The sequence below is a fragment of the Typopeltis vanoorti genome, chromosome 20 (assembly GCF_054136105.1).
Source record: "Typopeltis vanoorti isolate ZY-2024b chromosome 20, IOZ_Tvanoo_1.0, whole genome shotgun sequence".
NCBI lineage: Eukaryota > Metazoa > Arthropoda > Arachnida > Uropygi > Thelyphonidae > Typopeltis > Typopeltis vanoorti.
This window is the reverse complement of record NC_143568.1, coordinates 112,208,501-112,236,100: the sequence shown is the minus strand read 5'-3', so window position 1 is coordinate 112,236,100 and position 27,600 is coordinate 112,208,501. Positions and strand designations below refer to the sequence as shown.

Sequence of the window (27,600 nt, the reverse complement as noted above, 5' to 3'; positions counted from 1 at the left end):
GCTGATGTGCCAGAGTGTCACGTGACTAAACGCAAGCTTGTTTCGGTGCGCCTACGAGGCGCGACCAGTCTTCGAAATGGAAGCGTCCTTGGAACAGCGTTATGCGATTAAATTTTGCGTGTTTGCAAAAATCGGCATCGGACACTTTTAACATGATACGCGAAGCTTTCCATGATGAAGCAATGTCGAGGGCAAGTGTTTTTCGCTGACATAAAACTTTTAAGGAAGGAAGGCAAAATGTTGAAGATCTTGAACGTGAGGGAAGACCTTCCACGTCCATCACAGAGACAACGATCAACACAGCAGCGATTATCATCAAGCACGTCAAAAGGAAGTGTCCATTGCTGAAGAATGGCTTCTTACTGCACCACGATAATGCAAGGCCACATATTGCTGGTTGTGTAGTGGACGTTTTGCAGAAGAATAACACAGATATCCTACCACACCCTCCATACAGTCCTGATCTCGCACCGTGCAATTTCTGGTTGTTTCCTCAGCTCAAGAAGCCACTAAGAGGCCGCCATTTCAAAAGCAACAAAGCATGTGTAAAAGTTGCGGAGGCAGTTTTGAAAGAACTCTCAAAAAATGGACTTTCACATGTGTTTAAGAAGTGGACGCAACATTGAGACAAATGCATCGCATCTCACGGTAGTTAATTCGAAAAAGACCATGTAAATGATGACGATTAAAGGTAATCTGTTTTCTGTATAAATATAGTCTTATTACTTATTGAACAGCCTACGTATATAGTTATGTCTACTACCTTTAGGAATACTTTTCTTGTCAGCAAGCAGGACTACACCTATAAATGAATGAAAATTACTACTTATTGGAGTATCCAGCGATCTGTCAAGTAAATTTGCATATTTATTCCAGTCAGCCTTTTTAAAATTCCAGCGTGGGGAAGGGCTTTGCTCTTACAAGTGGAATAGAAATACCAATGTCAATTAATACCGGTCTATGCTGACTATGAGGAAAGTCAGTTAAGACCCTTTTCAAATGTTGCATAGGGTGACCTGAATTATTTTTGCTCACAAAACATAAATCAGGGTTATATAGTCTCTTTTCCAGGCTGCAGATCTAAAAGTGCCTTTGTCTTTGGAATCAAAGACTAAGTGAAGATTATTTAATAAATTTATTTTAATACTTTATCCAAGTGTGAGCAAACAAAGTTTGCGCCTGAAAGTAACTTCAGGACTGGGGTAAGGTGGTGCAACACCAGGGAAACTCCTTGCAAAGGTGGAGCAAGCTACTAACACTCCTATCTCAGTATCTCCCATAATGCAAAACACATCTCCTTGCGAATATGTCTAATCTTATGCATTAAGGGAAGGGCCACTACCCAGACTAGTTTCGACCTTTATTGAGGTCTCTTCAGTGGGAGCCAGGCCCAAGTGAAGATACCAGCCAGAAGCATTAGCAAGGTCATCTCTACCTATAGGAGTTGCCAAATGGTGTGCCACCTTTTTAATAAATTACTCTGGATTTAGAGAAAGATGTTAAAAGTTTATTTTTCACTTGGTTAGAATATAATAAATTTAGTTTAATCCTTTATCCAAGTGTGAGCAAACTTTGTTTGCTCACACTTGGATTGCTTGCTCCACCTTTGCAAGGAGTCGTCCTGGTGTTGCACCACCTTACCCCAGTCCTGAAGTAACTTTCAGGCGCAAACTTTGTTTGCTCACACTTGGATAAAGGATTAAACTAAATTTATTATATTCTAACCAAGTGGAAAATAAACTTGAAGATTATTTAGTTGAATTCAATCAACAAGTTTTTCACCACATTCATTGTTTCGATCATAATTCCACTGTTCATGGTGACTAATCAAGTCCCCAATATAAATTGCGGGATAAATAATAATATTTGGTTTACCGATCAAGTGTTGATCAATTTTATTAACTGAACCAACTAGTTTCGCTACACTTATCTGTTGGCATCTTCAGGGCACTTACATAGAGGTTTAAACAATCACACAATTATGCGTAACTGCAATGATACCAATGAATTACTACGCAATTTATCCAACTGGCCAACAGACTTGATTAAAAAACTAAAATTGATGCATCCTTTAACTCCGAGACTCTATGGCGTGCCAAAAGTGCACAAAGATGGCATTCCTTTACACCCAATCGTTGATGCAATCAACTCTCCTACCTACTTATTGTCAAAACATCTCTCGAAACTCTTACAGCAACACATCCACAACTCAAAGAGTTACATTAAAAACTCCAGACATTTTGTGGAAAAGCTAAAAAACATCAAGATATCGGATAATGATCTTCTAGCCAGCTTAGATGTTACCTCTCTCTTTACAAACGTTCCTGTAGTAGAGGTCATTGACATCTTAAGTACCTTGTTCTCACAAGTTACCATTGTTTGCTCACTGCCTAAACTCCAAATTGGAAAAATAAGATCTATCAACAATTAACAGGCTTGGCAATGGGGAGTCCACTCTCACCTTCATGTGCTGACCTCTTTATGGAAGACTTAGAAAACAAAATCTTATCGCAAATTTTTCCTAAACCTAAAATTTGGTTTAGATATGTGGATGATATCTTCATCGTATGGAACAATAACAAAGATGACATATATGATTTTCTCAAAAAGATCAATGCCTTCCATCATTCTATTAAATTCACTCTGGAACTTGAAAGAGAAAAACAACTACCGTTTTTAGACATCTTAATCAAAAAACAAATTGATGGCAGTATAAATCTATCGGTGTACAGAAAACCGACCAATACAGGTTGCTACCTACATTTCAACTCCTCCCACCACATCTCACATAAACTCAGCATTGTACACATGTTAAAGAAAAGAGCGATTCGCATCAAAACAGACAACAAGACCCTTCAAGATGAGTTAAAATTTATTTCCAACAATCTGTACTTGAATGGCTATCCAAGAAGACTAATCAATAAAGTCCTTTTCTCTGAACCACCACAAAGAGAACAAGAAGATATTCAATATATAAAAACGATTGCAATTCCGTTTGTAAGTGGCATCTCCAACAAGCTCGCCAATCTCCTCAAACAACACAAAATAAGAGTAACATTCAAACCAATAGAATCTATTCGTAAACTACTAAGATCTCCAAAAGACAACCATCCTTTCTATAAATATGCTGGAGTTTATAATATTCCATGCTCATGTGGCTCTAGCTACATCGGACAGACTTCGAGAAGCCTCGAAATCAGGCAAAAGGAGCACATTGGCTATGTCAAAAACAACAGACAGGACATTTCTGGCCTATCGCCTCATTTCTCTACAACTAACCATTTGCATCATCGAGTGGGACAAAAGCTGTTCTCCTTACATAGAGGAAGATTACCATTCAAGAATTTTCAAAGCAGCAGCCACAGTCGCCCGTTCTACTGTCAACCTTAACAGAAATCAAGGCCTAATACTCCCAGATATATGGAAAACCCTAATCAGAACCTTAAAAACGAAAGAAATGAACTTTAATACAAACTACAGAAAGTTCTTCAGCAACAGCTAGCTGATCTTGTACACGCGATACGTGTTTCACTCGCGTTCGATACTATTTTATTTGTAATTATTCTAGTCAGTTTTTTTTACAGTTATTCTTGTCAGTTTTGCAGTTATGCATAATTGTGAGATTGTTTAAACCTCTATGCAAGTGCCCTGAAGATGCCAATAGATAAGTGTAGCGAAACTAGTTGGTTCAATTAATAAAATTGATCAACACTTGACCGGTAAACCAAATATTATTATTTACTAATTTATGATCAAGAAAATAACCTTCATGATAAATTGCGGGATGTTCAGCAATAGGAATAATTTTTTCCGGCCAAGATGATCCAGGTGGCTTATAAATATTCGTAATTGTAATATCTTGAACATTTATTACTACTATATGTATATTTTCTTCAATATTTTGAGATACAAGAAAAACTTCTTTAAGACAATTTCGCACATGCGTTGCTATTCCATATACTTCATGATAAGTTGCACCAATACCAGTGTAACCTGGAATGTGATCTCTTTTAAGGAGCTGTTCAGGATGCAGCACGCGTTTCCTGGACAGTAATCACATCAACATTGTTGGTTAACAATAATTTCGATAAATAATCACATTTGGCATTGCTAATAGATTCAATATTTAAGTGACAAATACATAGTGTAGAGCCAATGTTTCTAAATTCTGGTTTCTGCAAGTCACTATATTCAATAGACATCATGAAATTGGCCATGAGATCCTTAGGATGGACTGGCTGCCTATCGCTGTTGCTCATTTAGCACCACCCAGGGGACACGTATAGCTTAAGGATCGCTATGGACGTGAGCAACTTTGTCCTCCCATTCTTACACAATCTCCATGGATGGCCTCTCATGCTCTCCCTTCCTGCACTGGTCTTAAAAAAAAGTCATCAGTATCAATCCTATAAAACCCCTTTAATAATTTATATGTCTTTATCATATCGCCTCTCCTACATCTAACAGCTAGTTTTTGGAACCCGCAGACCTTCAATCTATCCTCGTAGGAAACATCCCACAGACCTCCAACAATCTTTGTAACTCGCCTCTGAATCCTCCCCACCATTTCTTCATCACCAAGAAATCCAGGTAACCAGATCTGTGTGCAATAGTCCAAATATGGTCTTATTAATGCCTTATAAAGTGGAACAATTACTTCCTTATCCCTGCTTGTCAGTGTATTCTTCAACAACCATGTAATTTGATGTGATGTTTTGGCAACATTTGCAATATGCCCTCTAAACTTAAGTTCTTTGTCCACAATAACTCCCAAGTCCCTTGCCTCATCAACTTCTTGCAGTTCAGTTCCATTAATGTAGTAAACAGCATGTGATCTCATACTCCCAAAGTGCATCACCTTACACTTAGCCACGTTAAACTGACAGCCATTTATCTTAGCCCATACTGTCAACCTATTTAAGTGATCCTGCAAGATATCTAACATCATCTGAATTGACTATCGCTCTTCCTAATTTTGCATCATCAGCAAACAAATCGATATTTCCTTTCAAATTATTTCCAATATCATTACCCGGCGTTAGTGAGGTGGGAAAATGTAACAAAAGTGGTATGGTGGGGTCCCACAGGCCCACCAAAATAATTTATCCTTCTCCAAGTAAGAGGCTCCCTCTGTGGATTCTTCCTCACAATCTTGTTCTGTATCAAACTCATGGTTACTGACTAATTCTAAATCAATTTCACTATCATCATCTCCACTAAATGGTCCTCATCTATCAAAGCATCATCTATAAGTTGACGTAACATCTGTTCTTCCTGCTCGTAACTCATCTGGTAAATAAAAAAGATATTATTCTCAAAATACCCTCTAAATATTTACGAAAATGTATCTGCTGACAGTTGGTATGCAAAAATATAGAAGACAGAGCAGTAATGATAATATTTTAGTAGACTATACATGAAAACAACTTACATTTCGGAAGTAAATATAGTCACACTTTAGGTAAGGTGGGGTCTGGTGGACCCCAGCACACTTTACACCTCTGCACACTAAACTTGCTTGCGCGCAACAGCCTGTTATCTATGGTGTCGAGTAGCAGGTTACAGGAGGGGAAGCTATACTGAGGCATGACTCACTGCCACGCATTGTCAAAAAGTTATAGTCAATTTAAAATCTTTGGGGTCTGTGGCACCCCACCTTACTAAAGCAAGGTTAATGTACAAATTGAACAATAGAAGACCAAGCACTGAGCCATGAGGTACACCACTAGTTATCTGCCTTCTCCTGGACTCAGCTCCTCCATAAACCACTCTTTGATACCTGTCCACCAGCCAAACTCTAATCCAAATTACCAGCTTCAGATCCATACCTATTTGCATCAATTTATACAACAGAGTTCCAAGTGGAATCCTATCAAATGCCTTTGCAAAGTCCAGCAGTATCACTGAGTAAGGATTTCCTTTATCCAACTCCACTGTTACTTTATTATATAAAGTAAGCAAGTTACTAAGGCAAGACCTACCCTTCACAAAACCATGTTGCCCCTTATAAAGTATCATACTGCTATCCACCCAGTCCTGAATTCTGATTTTTATCTATTTCTCCAAAACTTTAACCACCACTCCAGATATACTAATTGGTCTATCATTTGCTACCTCTGTCTTGGGGCCTTCCTTATGCAGTGGAATTATTTTCCCCTCTTTCCACTCTACTGGAACTTTAACAGAACTGAAACTTAAATTAAACGGCCAGGTTATAGGTGGTGCTAATTTCTTGCACAAATTCTCTTTCTATAAGAAAAAGGACTCTTGTATACCTGGGATGTTTGTAGGGTGGGTTTTTTTTTGGGGGGGGGGGGGGGATGTAGGAAACTTGGCAAGATATTAACTGGTTTGAAAGCTGTTATGATGTTGACTGATTTTAATGCTTGGGTTATTTTTCTTTGATGTGTTTCTAATGTATGGTAAAGATACTCTGTTTTGTAATTAATTTCTAGGTTATCAAGAATGGTTGATCAGAAAATAAAAGCAAAAATGAAAGTATTTGTATTCATACCTATCATGCCTCCCTTATTACGTGTCAATTATTCTCACATGGTTAAACATTTCATTTTCAGTTCATATATTTACACTTTTAATAATTTAAGTATACCAACCAAATATAACATTCCATTTAATTATTGGTTTTTAATGTATCCTGAAATAAGCATATTCTTCCCCCCAATCCAATTTTGGTTTCAAAGTGCAGAATGATCTGTAATATGGTTGCCCAATATGCAAAACAGGAAGTATGAAAAAAATTCTCTTATCCCATCCCAACATCAAGTATAGTTTGAGATAATTTGTTCCTGCCCAGTGAATGTGTTAACTGTATGCATCGAAAATGGTCTTGAAATTAAGCTAAAAATTCTGCTCGCATTAAATTATGTCCAATATAAGTGAAGTTCATATCTTATATACTAATGGTTACACTCACTTTCATTTTGGATGAAAATGCAAAAAAACTGGCAAAAACACATATTGACAAAGAGAAGATTTAGGATCGAAATTTAAGATTTTCTTCAACATGTTCTAAATAAAAATTAGGCAAATTTGGAGATGATGAGCCTACAACTGTTTCTTTGACTTGTTTTTAAAGTTAACCTTTCCAGAAAGTCAGAAATACTTTTTGTCTAACATTATCCATCCTCCGTCATTCTGTATCTTAAATAAAAATGAAATAAAATAAAATAAAAAAATCTATGGAACTTCTCTCAAAAAAACACATACAACTTGAATTTTCAGATATTATAGTTTCCATCAGGAGCTATACTTTTTTTTTTTTTTTAAAGAAGTGTCCATCAAATGTGCATCTGACTGCTCACTTTCTACTTCTGCCTATGACAAACCAACTTTTAAGGGTTGCTATATACCTCTCTCATCTACACACTATCTCAAAAATCAGAATTAATAAAAATCCTTGGTATTAAAGTCCAGAGAATTTGTTCTTCCAAAGTATTGCTTTGGCATAGATTGGAAACTATTAAGCAAACTGTTCTATTAACATGTTCGCTGCCATGCTCCTCAGGCATGTTACCACACCAAGCACTTTCACTTCTACAAGGTCAGTACAAGTTATCTCATAGCTGGCTTATCAGACAGAATTTTGTTTCATATGCCAACTATGAGTAATCTCGTATCACCCCCCACCACCACCTGTCTTACATGTGCTGACGACTGTGTAACTTGAGTTCAGAGTCAGTGACATTCAGTACAGTAAGGTTTACTGCATCTAGTCTTACAATTATTTAAAATTATCTAAATAAAAACCTTCAATTATGCCATGGCCAGTATAAGACAGCTTACTGATGAAGAATTAGAAGCTTAAGCTGATATGAGTTATGATGAATGGAATGAATTATTTGGTTCTGATTCTGAAGATTATTATACACAAACGACTCTAGCGATGACTCAGATGATGATATATCGTACATAAATATATGTACATATTGAAAAAACTTCAAAAAATTGTTTTATTTGCATTAATACACAGCTTACGCAACAATACCTCTTATAATATATTATACTGAATGTCAAAATTGGTAGAAGGAAAATAATTTTTCTTCTACCAAGCCCCCAGATGTGCTCTTCGCTTTATTCACAAGCCAAGGGTCCAAATTAACGTCCTTATACTACGGGTTAATTTGTGCTTGGCATAGAAGATCGGTAATCGACATATGAGTATATTCATAGTTGGCTTGTGAGGCTCATATACCAACTACGAGTATACTCGTAGTTGGCATCGAACGTGTTAAACAATTATAACCCAAGAATTATACAAAAAAGACACTGGCAGTTTCTCTCAATATCCTCCAAAGGAAGAAGTCCACAGAATTCTTATTCCTTATATAAAAGGCATTTTTAAGCACATGTAGAAAGATTATGAAAAATTCCAACTTACTACTACCTTCAACTAAATCTGCAGTCTGTTACTTTCTCCAGAAAACAAGCTGTCTCTATTGTTACCATTTAGTATTTATCAAGTTCTACGTTCTTATAATTAAACTTATTTTGATAAAATAGGATGATCAGTTACAAGAAGCATTTCAGAATATCACAGACATATTTAGCTTATAAAACTTCATACATCTGGTCTGGCTTAATTTGATGCTGGCCTCAATATCCAAGTGGATAACATTAAACTCCTGTGTGTGGGTGGTCTGAAAAGTTCTCAGCCTCAACCATAAATGGCAACACTATCGGCAAGATTTTTTATTTCTAAGTTGGTACATCTGTCATAAGCATCCATGTGAAATTGCTAGTCATTCTATCAAGTATTTTTTTTTACAGCTGGCAGAAGCCAAAGTGTTGTCTGTATCCCTCGAAATGGATAAAATTGAGTATCATGCAGTTATAAAATTCTTTGTAAAAGAAGGTTTCACAGCAAAAGAAACTCATTAAAAGTTCATAAAAGTTTATGGGCACTCTTCTCTTTCATTTTCAACAATTAAGAAATGGGCTGCCGAGTTTAAATGTGGCCGTACCAGCCTCGAAGTTGATCCACATGAAGAACGCCCAAAAAGTGTAACAACCCTAGAAATCATTAATCAAGTGCATGATACGGTACTGGATGACCGACAAGTCAAAGTAAGGCAGACCACGACCATGCCACGACCTTGTCTATAGGAATTTCAAAAGAACATATAGGATATATTTTGCATGAAGAATTGCAAATGAAAAAGCTTTACGCAAGATGGGTGACATGCAGATCAAAAACGCACTCGCATGAAAATCTCTGAACAGTGCTTGGAGCATTTTAACAAGAATAAAACTAATTTTTCATGTTGATTTATTACTATGGATGAGGCTTGGATTCACCAGTACACACTAGAATCAAAACAGTGGACAGAAGTCGGTCATTCAGCGCCATAGACAAGGTCGTGGCACGATGTTTTGGGATGCTAAAGGTATTTTATTTATTAATTATCTTGAAAAGGGTAACACAATAACCGGGGAATATTATTCCGATCTTTTAACCAGACTAGACGAAAAATTCGTGAGAAAAAACCCGGTTTGCAGAAGAAAAAAATCGTCTTTCATCAGGATAATGCACCTGCCCACAAAGGTATTTTGGCAATGGAAAAATTAAGGGATCTGCACTACGAATTGTTGGAACATCCATCCTATTCCCCAGATTTGGCTCCCTCTAACTTCTATCTCTTCCCAAAACTAAAAATCTTCCTTGCTGGTCAGCATTTTTCTTCGAATCAAGAGGTAAATGTAGCTGTACAGGGGTATTTTGCAGATCTTACTGAGAACCACTACAGGGATGGGATAATGGAGGTGGAGCATGACTGGAATAAATGTATTAGTCTTAAGGGAGATTATGTTCAAAAATAAAAATAATTTTGAAATTATAAATTCGTTTTTTCATTGTTAGGCTGAAAACTTTTCGGATCACCCACATATAGCTATAATTATAAATTTAAACATTTATTCAAAGCAAGTGCTGAAGGCTTACTATATTAGCCTAACTTAAATTGTAATGACTGACTCTTCATTCCAATAGTTTGAGAAATAATTATCCTCAACTGTATTATATACAGTAGTGAGCTATAAGGGGCTCACGTGAGCACTTTGTTAAATTTTTCTCAAATTTGTAAGCCCATGTTCTTCTTGTTTACTTTATTTTTTCAAAAAAAAAAATTTTTTTTTTAAACATATTAAACGACAAACTCATATGGTAACCTAACAAAAATATGTCTATTCTGCAGTGTATAGATTATTATTATTACATGACACCTCCAGAGAGTCCAAAGACTCATCGAGGGAGGGCACCTACTCTACTACTCTCTGTCTACACCACTCAATCCACCAACTACAACTAACCGCAACTACACCAATGCCATCTACCTGCCACCACCACTAGCACTTCCACAGACAATCACAAACATGACCATGGCGGGATTCGAACCCGCTGCCTTTTGGCTGGAGAGCGGATACGCTAACCGCTCGGCCAACCAGGCCTGCATTTGAAATTATTGTTTCAACTCCTCTATAACGAATGCACCCAAGTTTGAAAATAAAATAAGTGCATGCGCTTACTTTACCCTTCTCCCTTCTGGTAGCCAATGTTTTATAAAAGATTTCATTCTTATTATATTTTGATAATTAAAAAATGGTTTTCTTATGTAAGATAAATTAAACAGTTGATTGTGTGCAAATATTTCATGTTTAGATCATGAAATATTTGTTTAAAAATGATATCCTTTAGAGGATGATTGTCCTCTCACACTTTTTGATTGGAATTTGTGCACAAGCCATATTAATAAACATTTTTGTGTGAAATACGGCTTTTTTTGTTTTTGTTTTTTTTTGTTCGACGATACTAGCCCTTTGTTAAAATTTCCATAGCTCACCACTGATTATATATATATATATATATATATATATATAAATATAGGATAGGGTGTCCCAAAATTCACGCAAGATTTAAATTTAGCGCCATTTGTGCAGTAAAGTGTTGCCAACGAGAAAAAAAAGACAGCGTGACAGCTGACAGTTCAGAGTTATTAAAAATGACCACACACAGCGAAGAGAGTTCGTTGAATGGATTATGGAACAACAACAAGTGGATGCTCATTTTTCAAACAAAATCATCTTCAGCGATGAGGCTCATTGTCATCTTGATGGCTTCGTTAATCGACAAAATTGTCGCATTTGGGGTTCAGAAAATCCACGAGTGATTGTTGAAAAACAAATGCATCCACAACGTGTCACTGTTTGGTGCGGATTTTGGGCTGGAGGCATCATCGGTCCATTCTTCTTCGAAAATGAGGCTGATAAGGCAATAACAGTTAATGGTGCTTGCTATTGCGACATGATAATCCAGTTTTTTGTGCCTAAATTGCAAGATATGGATGTGGACGACGTGCGGTTTCAATAAGACGGTGCCACATACCATACAGCCCGAGAAACAATTCAATTACTGCATGAGTCATTTCCTGGTCGTGTAATTTACCGTTTTGGTGATGAGAACTGGCCGCCCAGATTATGCGACTTAACGCCACTGGACTTTTTTCTTTGGGGTTTTACTTTACGAATCAATAAGAAATTCCAATTTTTAATTAAAAACCTGTGTTTTCTATCAAAATTACTTCTTGCGTGAATTTTGGGACACCCTGTATATTTAGTGCAGTGTATGAAAAGGTATGTGTTGAGAAAATTAAAGAATATGTGGAAGGAAATTGAAACTGGAGAGAGTGTATTAAGTGTTTTAAAAGTGAGTGTCTGTTAGGTGATGGAAAGAATGGAATGAATACCGACAAGATGGAAAATGGTGTTAATAATGTTGAACGTGCAGCCATGGAAATAGAGGAAAACGAAATGGATATCAATAAAGAAATAGTGCACTTAAATGTTATCCTTCAGAGGACAAAGCACAAAATTGAAAAACTGCAGAAGTGGCAAGAATTAAGTAGGGCTGAAAAAAAGAAAAAAGCAGGTTGTCCAAAAAAATAATAAAGACCAACCAAACAAATAAGAAAAACAAGTTAAGGAGAAAATTATGTATGGAGACTCAATAATCAGGGGAGTACTTAACGAAAATATGACAAAATCATGTTTCCCAGGAGTAAAAATTCACGATATTTTCCATGCCATCTGGATGCAAAAAGTCGAAGAAAATGATTGTTTTGGTTGGTACCAATGATTTGAGAGGTGAGAAGCATTCTAAGAGGGAAGATATAAAGGAGTTGTTAGAAGAGGCAAAACTGAAGCGCGAGAAGGTGAAGAGTGTATGTCTCCTACCACGTTACGATAGAGGCGAACTGAGGAGAAGAGCATTGATAGCCAATGAGTCTATATATAGATTGTGCAAAAGGAATGATGTAGAATTTATGGATCTATGGTCTCTGTTTGAGATAAAGAAGGATTTGTCCATCCACATTGTACAAATCCTGAATGGTTTTGGTGTTAGGTGTCTGGAGAGAGCTTTGTTCTCCGAGCATGATGTGCAAATTCAGGGAAACTTAAGGCAATTAGGGTGAAAACAAGTGAGTGTGAGAATGACCAAGTGAAGAATCTAGTCTCTCAAGCAAAAATATTAAATAGGGTAGTTAATTCAGAAAATAAAGGTGGGTGGGGGAAGAAAGGGATGTTGCTGTTTCTATATACTAATGCTAGAAGTATCAGGAACAATAGGGAGGAGTTTTTGGCCTTGGTTAGTGCAACCTCGCCAAAAGTTAAAGGCATTAGTGAGAATTGGCTAATGGCAGATGATGTAGTTACAGGGATTGAATGTTAAGGGATTAGTGTTTTCAGGGAAAATAAAGAAGATAGGATGGGGGAGGAGTACTGCTGATGAATTGCAACCAAAAAAGAATAGGAGACAGATGGGAGGGTGGTTCTTCATTTAAAGCAATCTGGTGTGAGATTAATACCAATAAGACAAAATATACAGTTGGTTGTTGCTATAGGCCAGGGAGTTCCACAGATGATCTGGAAGATGTGCATCGGCAAATTAGTACAATGAATACAGGTCAAGTTATTATTATGGGGGACTTCAACTATGGAGATATAGATTGAAAAGAAGAAAGATCACATGGCAGAAAGAAAACAGAATTTATACACCTGCTGAGAGATAATTACTTAAGGCAGCATGTGATGGAGGGGACTAGGGGTGAGAGAGAGTATTGGACCTGGTCATAGGATCAGAAGAGCTATCTATAACCAAGGTGACAACATTGCCTCCAATTGGTGAAAGTGACCAGGCAGTCTTGACTTGAGAGATTGTAAAACATGAAGAATATTCTATCAAGAAAGAGTATTTGTGGAACTACAAGGCAGGTGATTATGACATGCTTAGGAAATAGCTTAAATCTGTACCATGACATAAAACATTGCAGGGTAAGGATGTTAATAGTGCATGGAATATAGTTAAGAGTAATCTAGAAGTGCTTCCCAAACTTGTGGATGTAAATGCCCCCTTGGAAAAATTAAAATATTTCACTGCCCCCCCCCCCAAAAAAAATCGTAATACAGACATATATTATTATATTTATTGTATTTATATTCGATACAAAACATACACAGCGAATATTGCAAAAATCCAATGCAAATATTACATTTTTAGCATCTTACATACAAATTTGACATGGCACACTTAGTCTTAAAACATTTTAAATTTGTTTTCATTATTTCATGTCCCCCCCTCAACAAAACTAACAGCCCCCAAGGGGGCCATGGCCCACAGTTTGGGAAGCACTGATCTAGAGGAAGTAGTATTAAATTATATACCTAGGGTAAAGAGGATTAATCGGGTTCGATGGATGAGTAATATCATGAAGCACGAGCTGCAGAAGAAGAAAATGCTGTGGAGGATATATAAAGAGAAAAGTGACCAGCAAACTCATGAACAGTACAAGGGCAAGAAAGGTGACAGCATGAGAAGGAAGGCAAAATCAGATTGTGAGAAGAATTTAGCCAAGCTGGCCAAAGGAAATCTCAAAGAGTTCTTTCATTATGTGGCAAGCAAAGAGGAAGAATTACTATGGAAGATTAACCTTAATGAGTGATGATGGTCACGAGCAGACAGAAGTGGATAATATAGTTGAGTTACTCAGTGATATCGTTAAGCACGTGAGCATACATCTTCCTAGTGAGGAAGATGCTGTTACTGCTTTAACATATGTGACAGACACCAATGTAGGAACAGTGGTGAATGAATTGGAGGTTCTTGGGATATTGCAGAATCTCAATATAAATAGAGCTGTGGGATTAGATGGGATATCAGCTAGGGTTTTGCAAGAATGTGCAAGGGAACTGGCAATACCTTTGACTAAGCTGTTTAATTTAAGTCTCAGCTCTGGTAGAGTTCCAAGAGAGTGGAAGAAGGGCAAATTTATTCCTTCGCATAAGGAAGGTTCTAAGACTACAGTAGTAACAAATTATAGACCAATCAGTATTTCAGGTTTGGTGGTAAAAATACTAGAAAAACTGGTCAAAAAGAGAATTCAAGAATGGGTAGATACTGTATATGATACTGTATGAGGGTCAACATAGCTTTGTGAAGAGTTGGCCCTGCATTAGTAATTTACTAACTTTTTATAACAGAGTAACAGCTGAGTTGGTTAAAGGAAATGGCTACATGATGGTTTTGCTGGATTCTGCAAAGGCAGTTGACAGAATACCAGATGGAACACTGCTACACAAATTAGTTCAAATGGGGACAGATATGTCACTGGTTGAGTGGATAAGAGGGTGGCTGCTGGACAGATATCAAAAAGTAGTATATGGAGAGGTAGAATCAAGCCAAAAACAGGTCACTACTGGTGTGCCACAAGGTTCAGTGTAGGGACCACTGCTGTTTAATCATCATCATCAAATTCCTGACATTTACCCTTGTTGGATCTTACTTCGTCTTAACCTATACTTTGGATCCGATATTTAGTTATTATGATGTTCTTAAACAATTGATAGGTTGCTAGTTGATTTCTAATCCAAATATAGAGAAAATTTATATTTATAGACTGCGCCACTCTATATCTGAATTAGTTCAAGAATTGAAGAAAAACCAACTCTCAACTATTTCTCCTTTATATGTTGTCATTATGTTTACAGGCCGAGTATATTTAACTTACTTATCTCTCCCGCTTTGGTTTGAATATTTTTATGGATGGTGCAGTAAAAGAGTTTCAGGCAAAATACAACTTTAGATTAACAAAAACAAACATTTAATTTAGGATCACAAATTATACACTTAAGTTCAAATCACTAAATGAGATATTATAAACATTTTATCTCTTCTGATAATACAGTCATATAATTTTAAGCAATGGTAAATCTGTTGTCCGAAACACAGCCTTCACAAAATTCAATTAAACACTTGGTAAAGCTCAAAGTCATAAAGTTCCTTGGTAATCACTTACACAAATATCTTACAGTTACTTAAGTTTCAAATACAATATAATGGCGGCAACACCTTTTCACAAGTATACACTTTTAAATCAGCACTTCAGCTAATCTCCGCAAAAATGTTACTGTTAATATAGGGATATTTTAGGAAGAAACACACATATCTCTGCATAGGAATATCAATGGTTGGAATATTCTTACCGGTAATCTTCCTTCTTCATCTACTTATATACGAACACTTTTTATAACTTTATACAGATTAAAGAATTAACGGCACTCATTAAAACAAATCTTCCTAGTAATAACTGAATTAATTAACGGTCACAATTCACATGGTTAAATGTTCTTGCATGAAGTAAAACGCTTGTACTATCTTAGACATTACTTGACCAATTCAGTATTCTACTAATCACTCATGAACTAAGGTGACACACAATAATTCCATAACTTGAAATTTTCATGCACAGTTGCCTATTCCTCCGGCATTCAATTAATCTTTTAGGCACTATAATTCTTAACACAGCTATCGTTAAACTCAACCTTGTTGCCTCTAATTATTCTCTAGTTACTCCGTGCTATGCTTCAAGTTTCCATGTGTCCTTGAAAAGTCGGCCCTGAAATTAAATCTCAACTAAAGTACAGCTAATCATTCAGTAGTCACTTAGCTATCTTCCATTGCTCTATTTGTTATTCTGCAACTTACTAGCTAACCCACTCCACGACTAGCAGACTTTAATTAGCTACTTGAGTGAATCGCTAATATCGCACTCTGATTCCCCGAATCAATCTCCTTTTTTCTTTCCTTCCTCCGAATGCCGAATTAGAATATCCCTTCTTTTTTTAGCGTTCCTAGCTTATATATCCCTTCTTCTCATCTAAATTGTTCTCGTGCTCTCTTTAACTAAAGTCCTTTCCAGTAAACTTTCAACATTCTCCCTCACGCTCTGTTCCAAACTCGTGCAAGCTATCTAACATACGTTTCCATGACAACAAAACAAAATATAATAAAATTGAGGCATTGCATAACATTATATCTCTACAAACAAGAACAAATAAAGAATATTTACATTTCAATTAATACGCAGTTAAATGTTAAATACAAACTCTTATAATATTAACATAGCAATAAATAAAATAGCTTAATATTTTAATACAGTTTTTTCTTTATTAGTACACATTCTTGATTAAATAATTAAATGTATTTAATTATACATTTATATGAATATTAATTTATAAATAAGTGATTTACATTAAATAATATTTACAATTGTAGCCTTCGCCATGGTGGATTATATTGGATTCTGAAGAGAGTATCAATAATTTAAATTTCTCTTCATTCAGAAGCCAACAACCCTCAAGGGGTGTACAGGATATGATAGTACTACATGAAAACTTCACATCATTACTAACTTCCTATCTACAACTCTCCTCAAAATCAATCTGCTACCTGTCAAGGCACCAACATTGTCAGATTTTATATTTCTATCTTCACAACTTTTTACCATATCAATCCACCTATATCTTGGTCTTCCTCTGGGTCTTTTTCTTGCTGAATTGGCAGAGAACACTTGTTTTGCTAATTTGTCCTCTCCCATTCTGTTTAAGTGACCATACTACCTGAGATTAACTCTGCTAACACATTACGGAATGCTAACAATGTCAAGTTCTTTCCTAATATCCTCGTTTTTCATATGATATTGCCATTGATGCCATCTGTTCATGCCCGTAATCTTTCTCAGGACTCTCATATCTGCAGTCTCTAGTCTTCAGTCAAGTGTATTACTTCTAACCCAGCTCTCGGGTTAAAATAATTTAAAATTGGTTTGAACACTGTCTTGTATACAGCTAATTTAATGTTTTGACTAATTTCTCTCTTATTTCATATAAATTTATTCAGTTGACTTCCTACTATACCAGCTTTGTTGATTCTGTTGTCTATTTCTATATTTAATTTACCATCTTCACTAAAAATAGTGCCTAAGTAGCTGAAATGTTTTACTTGTTCTATAGGTTCTCCATTCACAATTCAGTTGATATTTTCAATGATTCTGCCTAATTTCATTGTCTTTGTCTTGTTATTGCTGACCTTCATACCATCTCTCTCAAAACAGTTATTCAATCTATTCAGTAAATCTTGCATACTAGTAACAGATTTATTTAGAAGTATATCATCATCCGCATAAAGCAAAGAGCTGGCATTAGCATCTCCAATTTTCATATCAGGTTTAATACCACTTTCCTTCATAATGCGATCCATTCAGATAATGAATAACAGAGCGGATAATGTACATCCTTGTCTGACACCAGATTTAATGTTAAACCATCTTCCTATGCTTCCTTCAATTCTATCTGCTAACTTACAACTCAAATAAAGACTATATATATTGCTTGATATAATGCTCCACTGACACCATACAACTGTAGTGTTTTGAACAGCTTCTCTCTTGGCACCTTGTCATATGCCTTTTCCGGATCTACAAAACTTAAATACAGATCCTTGTTATATTCCCATGACTTCTCAACTGTTTGTTGTAAAGTGAAAATCTGATCCTGACAGCCTCTATTTGGCCTGAATTCAGCTTGTTCTTCACCAAGCTTCTCTTCCACAATCCTTCTCAATTGTTTCTCAAGTATATTGGCATAAATTTTACCAAGAATACTCAGTAGAGAAATACCTATGTAATTCTCACATTCAGTTTTATTTCCCTTTTTATATATGGATACTATGAGAGCTCTACTACAATCATCTGGAATTCGTCAATCTGTCCAGGCCCTCTGAACTATGAAGTGAAGCCACTGTAAGACTTTTATACCTCCATACTTGAGCATTTCTGGTCGATTATCATCTACTCCAGCTGCCTTTCCACATTTCAGACTTTTGATGACTTTTCTACTTCAAGAATGGATATATATATTCCTGATTGCATGCCTGGTCAGTGTTTTATTTATTACTGTGCTGTCATCTTCCTTTTACTCCATAGCATCACCAGAGTTGGTGATGCTAAGGAGTAAAAGTAATTACTCCATACATCAAGGATATCATTTTCTCCAGTTTTCATATCACCTTTATCATCTCTTATTTCATTTTACAGCACCCTTTCCTCCATTCCTGAGTTTCTTCACCAACCTCCAGAATATCTTGCCACTTTCTTCATATTTATTTTCTATGTTCTTACCAAAAAGTCTTCCCATGACTTTTGTTTAGCTAGTTTTACACAGTGTTTAGCTTTCTTACATTTGTCTCTGTATTCTCTAAGAGCAAAAGCTGACGTATTTGGCAGGAACTTTTGTTTTCTTCTTTTCTTTCACTGTCTCTTTAACTTCCTGTATCCATCACAGAGTTCTCATTTTTCTATCCTTGCAGACAACCTCACCACATGCCTATCTGGCTGAATCAATCAATGTTTTCTTCAGAGTTTGCCAATGAATACCCACTGATTCCTGTTCCGAAATTCTTTCATTTTTTCTTGAATAATGTTTATGTATTTTAGTCTACAGTTCCCATCTTAGAACTGCTCAACTTTTATTTGCTTTTAAACTTTCTTACATGTTCTTCTTTTCAATATGATTTTTCAATTTTATCTTGCTCAAGACTAAATGGTGATCACTTCCAATTTCAAATCCTCTGTACACTGGTGTCCTGCACCAGGGAGAAAACATCACTATAACACAGTCAATGAAACAATAACAAAATCAATGAAACTTTTCTTATTCTTTACCTCTTCTCTCCATGTGAATTTGTGCACATTTTTATGTTGAAACATTGTGTTAGTAATAACCAATTCATGTCCTGAGCAGAAATCAAACAAGTATTTGCCATTATTATTAGCTTTGCTCTTTTCTACAAATTTTTCCAAAATAATTTTTTTGTATGTCTGACAATCATTTCCTACTCTTCTATTTAGATCCCCAACAAGGACCAACTTTGCCTTTTTCTTTGTGTCAGCTGATTTCTCTAAAGGCTCAAAAAATTCCTCCACTTCTACCTTAGCAGAATCTTCTGTGGGATCACAGGCACAAATAAATCTCATTGTCCAGTTCCCATTCTGATATTTGGCCACATCACTCTACTTGAAATTGTCTGCCATTTAAGAAGATTAGCCTCTTATTTAGTGTTGAATACTATGGCTGCTACTCCTTTTCCTTGATTGTCATTGCTTGAATATAACATTTTATATTTATTGCTCAGAAAGATCTCACCAGTTTTTGTCTTTTTTGTTTCAGTCATCCCTATTTTGTCGATCTGGAACTTATCCAATTCCTAAGCTAGCTCCATTTCTTTCCATTCAGGCTTCTTTTGTTGATAGTACCGATCCTGAACTCTGGTGATGCTGACTTGGGGTGGGTTTTAGGATTTGTTCCAGTAGCTAACTTTTCACTGTTTGCCCTGGTTTCCTGCGAAAACAACGAGAACCTCGTTTAACTGGGTGACGTCCCAGCCGGCATGAAATTTTGTCTGTACCATCATTTTGTATTTTGTAACTCAATATCACCAGAATTCAAGATCAGTACTGTCAACATAAGAAGCTTGAATGGCAAAGAAATGGAGCTAGCTCGGGAAATGGATAAGTACCAGATCAACATAATATTGGTGACAAACAAAAAAAAAAAGACAAGCTGGCGAGATCCTTCTGAGCAATAAACACAAAATGTTATATTCAGGCAATGACAATCAAGAAAAAGAAGGAGTAACCACAGTATTCAACACAAAATGCGAGGCTAATGGTTTAAGCCAATAAAAATACAATTTGGTCAGCTAAATCCCAAATTTCCAGCCCATCCTCATTCATTCAGTATCCAGGTAGATACCTAACAGGGTGCACCACGAGAAGGTGAGAATTGGACATTAGGTCAGAAGCCCCGGTTGGTTCTCCGCAATACTTTAAAGGCTATGTGGAGGTCTCATCTCAGTTATACAGCTTTGACCCTTAAGCACCCAAATGCTGTTTAATTTGTGCATAAATGATATAGGAAATAACCTCAAAGGAAATGTTCAGTTGTTTCTCATGATGAAATTAGGTATTGTAATAGTTGATCAAGGTGATGTGGAGAGCTTGCAGGAAGATTTAAATAGGTTGTCAGTATCTCTTGTCTTGTCAGATGTCATCTCCTTCCGCCATGTACTGTTTTGTGCTTCTCTTTTGCATTCTTTATAGGACAAAAAGGTCCAGTCCGTAATATTTCCCATCCAATCTGTTCTTTGTCTTCCTCTTCTTCTTTTTTTTTGTATCATTCCTTCTAGAAGTTTTTTTTTTTTTTGTAGGGATTCATGCCTTAGTATGTCCAAGATATGTGGTTTTCCTTTTCTTAATCGTTTTCAACAGATTCCTATCTTCTCCAATCATCTCTAATATTTCTAAATTAGTTTTTTTGGCATTCCATGGGACTAAGAATTCTTCTGAGGTCCACATCTCAAAGGCTTTTAGTTTATTTTCACAATATTTTGATATTGTCCAGGTTTCTGCTCCATATAGCAGTAATGACCATACCTAGCATTTGGACAGCCTAATTCTTGTTTTTGTGTGAATTTTCCCTTGAGATCAGAATGTTTTTCATTCTAATGAAGGCTGATCTAGCAATTTCTATTCTTCTTAATATTTACTTATAACACTTTCCATTCTCTGTAATTAGTTGACCCAAATATATATAACTCTCTATTTGACCTAAAGTATTTCCTCTGATCTTAATATTTATATTGGGTATTTTCCCTTTTTCTCTTGTTACCAGCATGGTTTCGGTTTTTTTTGAGTTGAAATTAAGTCATTAATTTTCACTTAGCTTCAACGTCTCTTCTAGTAGGTTTTGAAGATCTTTTTTATTTTCAGTTAGCAGTACTGTATCATCTGCATATCTCAAGTTGTTTATATTCCTGCCTCCTATGCTGACTCCTTTAAATTCTTCTAACTGCTGGAAGATATTTTCAGCATAGAGGTTAAACAATATAGGAGAAAGAACATAGCCTGTCTGATACCCTTCTTTAGTGGGAATTCCTCCGAGACTTCTCCTGATATTTTGATTGAGGCAGTTTGCTCTCAATATAGATTTATCAGTAATCTGGTATCTTTACCATCTACTCCTAAATTTCTGATGCATCTGATTAGTTGTTCATGTTGTATATTGTCAAAGGCCTTTGTGTAGTCGATAAAACAGAAGTGTTCAGTATAGGCAAAAGTTAATGGGTGTCAGTTAAAAGTCTTTCAAATTTGAACTTGCTACAGTGTATTATTGTGGCTTTCTTTCACCATATTCTGTGGTGTACAATGTAGCAAGTTCAAATTTGAAAGACTTTTAATGGAATCAGCCTCAGCCCTAAGAAACATGCCAAGCCTCAACAAATTTGGTTGCATGAGATTGCCCCAAATTTGGGAGACGTACATCAGGAGACCTTCAGCCCAACGGCCAAGAACACCTACATAGCCCATTAGGGGGCACCATCAGGACTTTTAGGAAAAACAATAGCTGCCTCATTTCGTCCTCATTTACTGTGTGTAGTGCCTGCATGCACGTCTTTATTTTAAGTTCCTTGACATTGCCGAAATATTGGAAATATATATTAAAGTTTATTTAATTTATATTCTAGTGTACATTGTGAATTCCTTAAGTTAATTAATAATCATGTATAACCAACATATAAGCCTTTGTATGAGAAAGATGTGGTCAGTAGGGGTGTGAGGACTAGATTTTTTGCTTGGAGAGTGGTGAATGAGTGGAATGAGTTACCAGAGTCTTATGGATTGTGAAGGGAAAAATACAACACCCTAAAGAAGGCAGTGTTATTGATGATTCTCCTTGAAATAAAAAGGGAAGAAGAAAGTTCAAGTATTGAACAAAATTCATTATTTTTTTAAAACAAAAATCCCAGACGTTAAATTTTGTGTTCAACATCTTACTCTAAAATGTAAAGTCAACAGACAAGGAAATTAAGAAAATATCTCTAAAAACAGTCAAATTGCACTTTGAACTGTTTACTTCATAGAGGGGAAAAAAAAAAGAAATTGGAGGCCATATTTTGAGAAAAAATGTTAAGTGAGACATCAACAAAAAAAAAGGTTGAATAGCCATCTTCAATTCACCTCAGATTTGGTTCTAATGTAACAGTGAAGAGGTTCAACAATATATTCAAAAATGTTGTTCTTTTCGTATTATTTAAAAAATACAGAAAATTAATACCTGTAACCTTTCATGTTCTTCTGTGAGCCTTTTTAAATGAACTGCTAAATCAGGAGTGGTCCATGAATTTCCTTCCTGAGAAAAGTGACTTCTATCACTACCAAGACTTGTAGGAGAATCCGACACAGACAGAAGAGCATCAGCTTGTATTTGATGTCCTCTACCTTCCACAACTCCATCGTCACAAGGTAAGTCTCCACTTAAGTGTTTTCTCCCTTCCTCATTACTACTCCCTTTAAGAAAAAATTTACTAGTTACTCTATCAAAGCTTTCTGCAATTTTTGATCCAACAGTAGTATTTGATTTTACTTTGCCAGTTTGCCTAGGAGGAACTGATAACTGTTGCTTTAAAGCTGTAGTAGTAGTAGTAGCGGCAACAGTCTGATTTTTTGAATGTTGACGAATACTGCCATGTCGGGATAAAATATTTGTTGCTGCTACTGATTCCCTCAACCTTCCAGGAGGTAGTCGTAGACTTTTGGAACGTGTTAAAGGGCTTCTTTTCTCAGCACCACACTGATTACTTGAACTATTAAATGGCATTTTCTTTTTGATACATTCTGAAATGAAAAATGGACATCTAAAAATTATGATTATGATAAACACTTTTACTTTAGTGACAATCATAAAGAAAACTACATTTTAGACATGCCTTTAAATTAAAAACAGAAGTTCAATTCATATTTTAATTTATAAAAATAAAGTTTACCTGCAAAAGGTAGTTCAGCAAAATAAATGTTATGAACATATATATAGTAGAGTTACATGCCATTCAGCTTGCACTTGTGCATATAAAAGAAAACCACTACCAAAAGTGTGTAATTTATGTAGACTCAGTGAGTTTGCATAAATTTGGATTATACATAGTAGAAGCTACCTCCTCTACTATGTATAATCCACATCCAGTGCTGTGTGAAGTGTTTACACCTGTTCGGTTATGCTGGATTCCAGGTCTCATTGGAATTAAGGGAAATGAGAGTGCAGATCAGCTCATACTTTTTCAACATATTGTTTAACAGAACATATACAGACTACAGACTCTTTTTAAGATCAAAGCTAATTGCCCAGTGGCAGTCATCATGGCAGGAAGCATTCACAAACAAATTACATGACATTAAGTCTGAAATTAAGCATTGGCATTCTGGTCAATGTAGAAAGAAAAGAGAGGAAGTTGTTCTTGCTAGGCTCCCCATAGATCAGAGTCATCTTACACGTTCTTATTTACTGAGAGCCGATAACTCACCTGCGTGAAAAATGCAACATGTACCATACTATTTATGTACTGACTATTTATGTATTGCGGGAACCTTTGACCTTGTGTACTGCTGTAACCTTTGCTATGCTACAGCATGACCTTTTCTGTTCTTGCATCTAAAATTATTTTAACCATTGTTAACAAAGAAATTGAAAGCGCCTTAATTGGTGAATTGAATGAACAACAGAAAGGCTTCAGAAGAGGAATGGGAACCATCAATGCTATCCTGGAACTAAAAATACTAATAGAAAGATCACTTGAAAGAAATAGGAACATTTACATATGCTTCATAGACTTTCAGAAGGCCTTTGACTGGGTAAAACATAATAAAATGTTCAATATATTAGATAAATTTAAGATTATAAAAATGATTTACACCAAACAGAAAATGCAGCTGTTTAACTCTGAGGTTTCTGTAGCAAAAATAAAAAGAGGAGTTAGACAAGGTTGTATCCTTTCGCCAAATCTATTTAATATCTACAGTGAGGCAGTGATGAAAATGATTAAAAAATAAAAAATAGGAATTAGTATCAATGGTATAAAATACAACAATCTCAGTATGCTGATGATACCATTCTAATAGCAGAAAATTGAAATAAATTAATCAAATTGCTGCAGCTACTAATTGAAAGTACAGAATTTGGATTAGATATAAATGCAAAATTTATGAAAATCTCAAGAGAAAACAGATCTGAGCCAGATATATTCATAATATGAAAACTGAACACACAACAGAATACAAATATTTAGGCACTGACTTTACTGCAGATGGAAAGCAAGATGAAGAAATAAAAATAAGAATAGCCATAGCTAAAGATGCTTTCTGGGAAAATAAAGATCTGCTCAGAAGTTCTATAGGTATCGAGACAAAGAAAAGAATGATAAGAACATTAGTGTGGCCAGTTTTCATATGGAAGTCCTCACATATGGAAGTGAGACCTGGATATTCAAGAAGAGAGTAAGGCAACAGATATAATGACCTTTGAAATGTGGTGCTATAGGAGAGCTCTGAAAATCTCATGGACAGAACATGTGACAAATACAGATGTCCTACAGAGAATGAGAACACAGAGATCTTTATTACAGGAAATAATCCAGAGAAATATGAGATTGGCAGGACATATACTGAGAGGTTCAGTAGGACAGAGGACAGTAACAGTTTTAGAAGGAAAAATTAGGGGAAAAGGATCAAGAGGCAAAAAATGAAAGACATGGCTTGAAGATATAAGATCATGGACAGGAACACATAGCTATGCAAAAAGGAAAGTCACCCACAGAGAGAACTGGAAGGACATGGTGCTGCACCCTCTCACTGAGGAAGCTACATGAAGGAGAAGATCTAATCTACTTACTTATTACAATAAGGTAACAGCAGTATTGGATGTGGGAGATTGATACACAGTAGTATACTTAGACTTTGCAAATGCTTTTGATAGATTACTGCATGATAAGTTGATAGTCAAACCAGAGCAAATGGGTTTCGATATTAGACTAGAGCAAATTGGTTCCGATATTAGACTAGAGCATTGGATTGGTATCAACAAGTTGTGTATGGAGGAGAAAACCCTGAAGAAGAAATAGTGGTGTGCCTCAGGGGTCTGGTTTTAGGGTCATTGCTGTTTAATCTATAGGTTAATGATATTGGGGAAGATTGGAATGGTGATATACAGTATTTGCAGATGATATAAAGGGACAAACTATGAAGAGCAGAGCAGATGCAGTGGCCTTACAAGAAGACTTGAATAGACTGAGTGAATGGGCATGGAAGTGGGGAGGGATGCCAGTTCAATGTTGCAAAATGTAAGGTTTTAAAATTTGAAAAATAAAGATGGGATGTAGAATTTACTCTTGGTGGGGATATATTGTTGGAGATGGAAATAAGAGATCTTAGGATGATGGTGGATAAGGATATAAAATTTAAAGGACAAGTCAAAATTGTGAGGACAACACAAATTCTGGCAATGATGCAGAGGATACTGATTTGTAGGAAATTCTGATTCCATTGTATGAGGCTCTGATTAGGCCACATGGACAACTGTGCACAAATTTGGTCACCTTAGTTTTTAAAAAGGATGGAGAGATGTTGGAGAGGGTCCAGGGGCGATTGACCAAAATAGTTTCTGATCTCTGGAATGTTGAATATAAAGGAAGGTTGAGACAATGCAGTTTGGAGAGTCTAGTGGATAGGAGAAAGAGGGATGATATGACAGAGACATACAAGTTGGTATGGGGGTTTGTTACAGGATTAAAGAGGATTTTCATAAATTGGTATGAGATTGGGGAAGAACAAGAGGTTATCCTTGGAAGTTGTATAAGGAGTGTGTGAGCAAGGGATTGAGAAGCAAGTTTTTTTGCATGGAGAATTGTGAATGATTGCAGATAATTTGATGTCTGCAGATAATTTGAACGTGTTTAACACGTTCGCTGCCACGCTACTTTGGCATGGTCTGTTCACCTACGCCGAGCAGTTTTTCTTCTTCAAGGTCAGTAGGATAATCTCGTTACCGGAGGTAAACGTCCTACGAGTATACTCGTAGTTGGCTCGTACAGAGCATATACGGTCTATGAGAATACACAGTTTTGATGCTAGCCCCACAAGCCAAGGATTTTCATTTCTTCAAGGTCACTACAATAATCTCGTTCTCGGAGGTAAGCGTCATACGAGTATACTCGTAGCTGGCTTGTGAAGCAGGTTTACCCACTACGAGTATACTCGTAGTTGGCAGCGAACGTGTTAAGGTACAGTATGATGAGCTGTGTGTGTATGACAAAAGAGTCCTCCTAGATGAGTCTGTAACTCCATGGGGTTTTAGGATAATAATAATCATCCTTTCAGGGATTTAGGCCCAGTGGCCTATACTGGTCTCTCTCCATCTTTTCCTTGGCCATTCCTGGCTTCTATACATCCTCCAAATGGGTGGTATAAGAGTATATTTTTGGGTAGTCTTGAAAGGTCCATTCTTTCAATATGCTCAATTCACTTCTTTTGGTATTCATATACTTTGTCCAACACTGAGTCTATTTTTAGTTCTTTATGTATTTCTGTGCTTCTTTTGTACTAGAGAGTATAGCCTACTGTCCTTTGTAGGAATTTCATTTCTCCAGTTTCTATTCTTTTTTTCTTCTGCAATTTTTATGGTCCATAATTCACTTCCGCAGTAGAGAAGGTCTTGCCAAAACTTTTTAAACTCTTATTCTTGTATGCTTTTGAATTTGGTTAGGTTTGAAGATATTATTGATCATTACTGTTATCTGTAGAAAATTTGAATAAATCTGAATTTGAAATTAGGATAATAATACCAATTATTCACCACTATCCAAGCAAAAAACCTAGTCATCATAACCACACTTGATAAAGTGGTTATGAAGTAGTCAAGTGCTGGAAATATCCCAGAATGTCCTATAAACCCTTTTTTATAACAAATGCTTTTATCATATTCCCGGTTACTGTCAACAACCAACCTCTGTCCTCAATCTATCATCATAGGGAGCATTCTAGAAACCTTACAATTTTGGTCATTCACCTGTGGATACTTTCACCCTAAAAAACCCAGGTGACAAAGACCTGTGCATAGTAATACAGACATGGCCATATCAAAGCATCAAAAATGACATCTCAATCTTTGTTGTTCATCAATTATCAAATAATCCTATGAGTTACCTTGGCAAATTTTGCAATATGCCCTTTGAACTTCAACTCCCTATCAAGCAATACTCCCAAAATCCGAATGTTTAATAATTTCCTGGAGTACAGTTGTAACAATGGAGTGCATGGCTTGGAATCTTTTCATTTCAAAATATATAACTTTACACTTTTCCACGTA

At 36.1% G+C, this 27,600-nt stretch overlaps 1 protein-coding gene across 2 annotated transcripts in view; it reads right to left on the bottom strand.

The window, feature by feature from the left end:
- LOC150095803 (uncharacterized) overlaps positions 1 to 27,600 on the bottom strand; it is a 243,918-nt gene that overhangs the window by 200,944 nt on the left and 15,374 nt on the right. For both annotated transcript variants that reach the window (XM_090409875.1, XM_090409876.1), the window contains exon 2: positions 22,522 to 23,081. In XM_090409875.1, coding sequence (XP_090266001.1) covers positions 22,522 to 23,064 — 543 coding nt within the window. In that variant the 5' untranslated portion in view covers positions 23,065 to 23,081. The remainder of the gene's footprint in view (positions 1 to 22,521; positions 23,082 to 27,600) is intronic.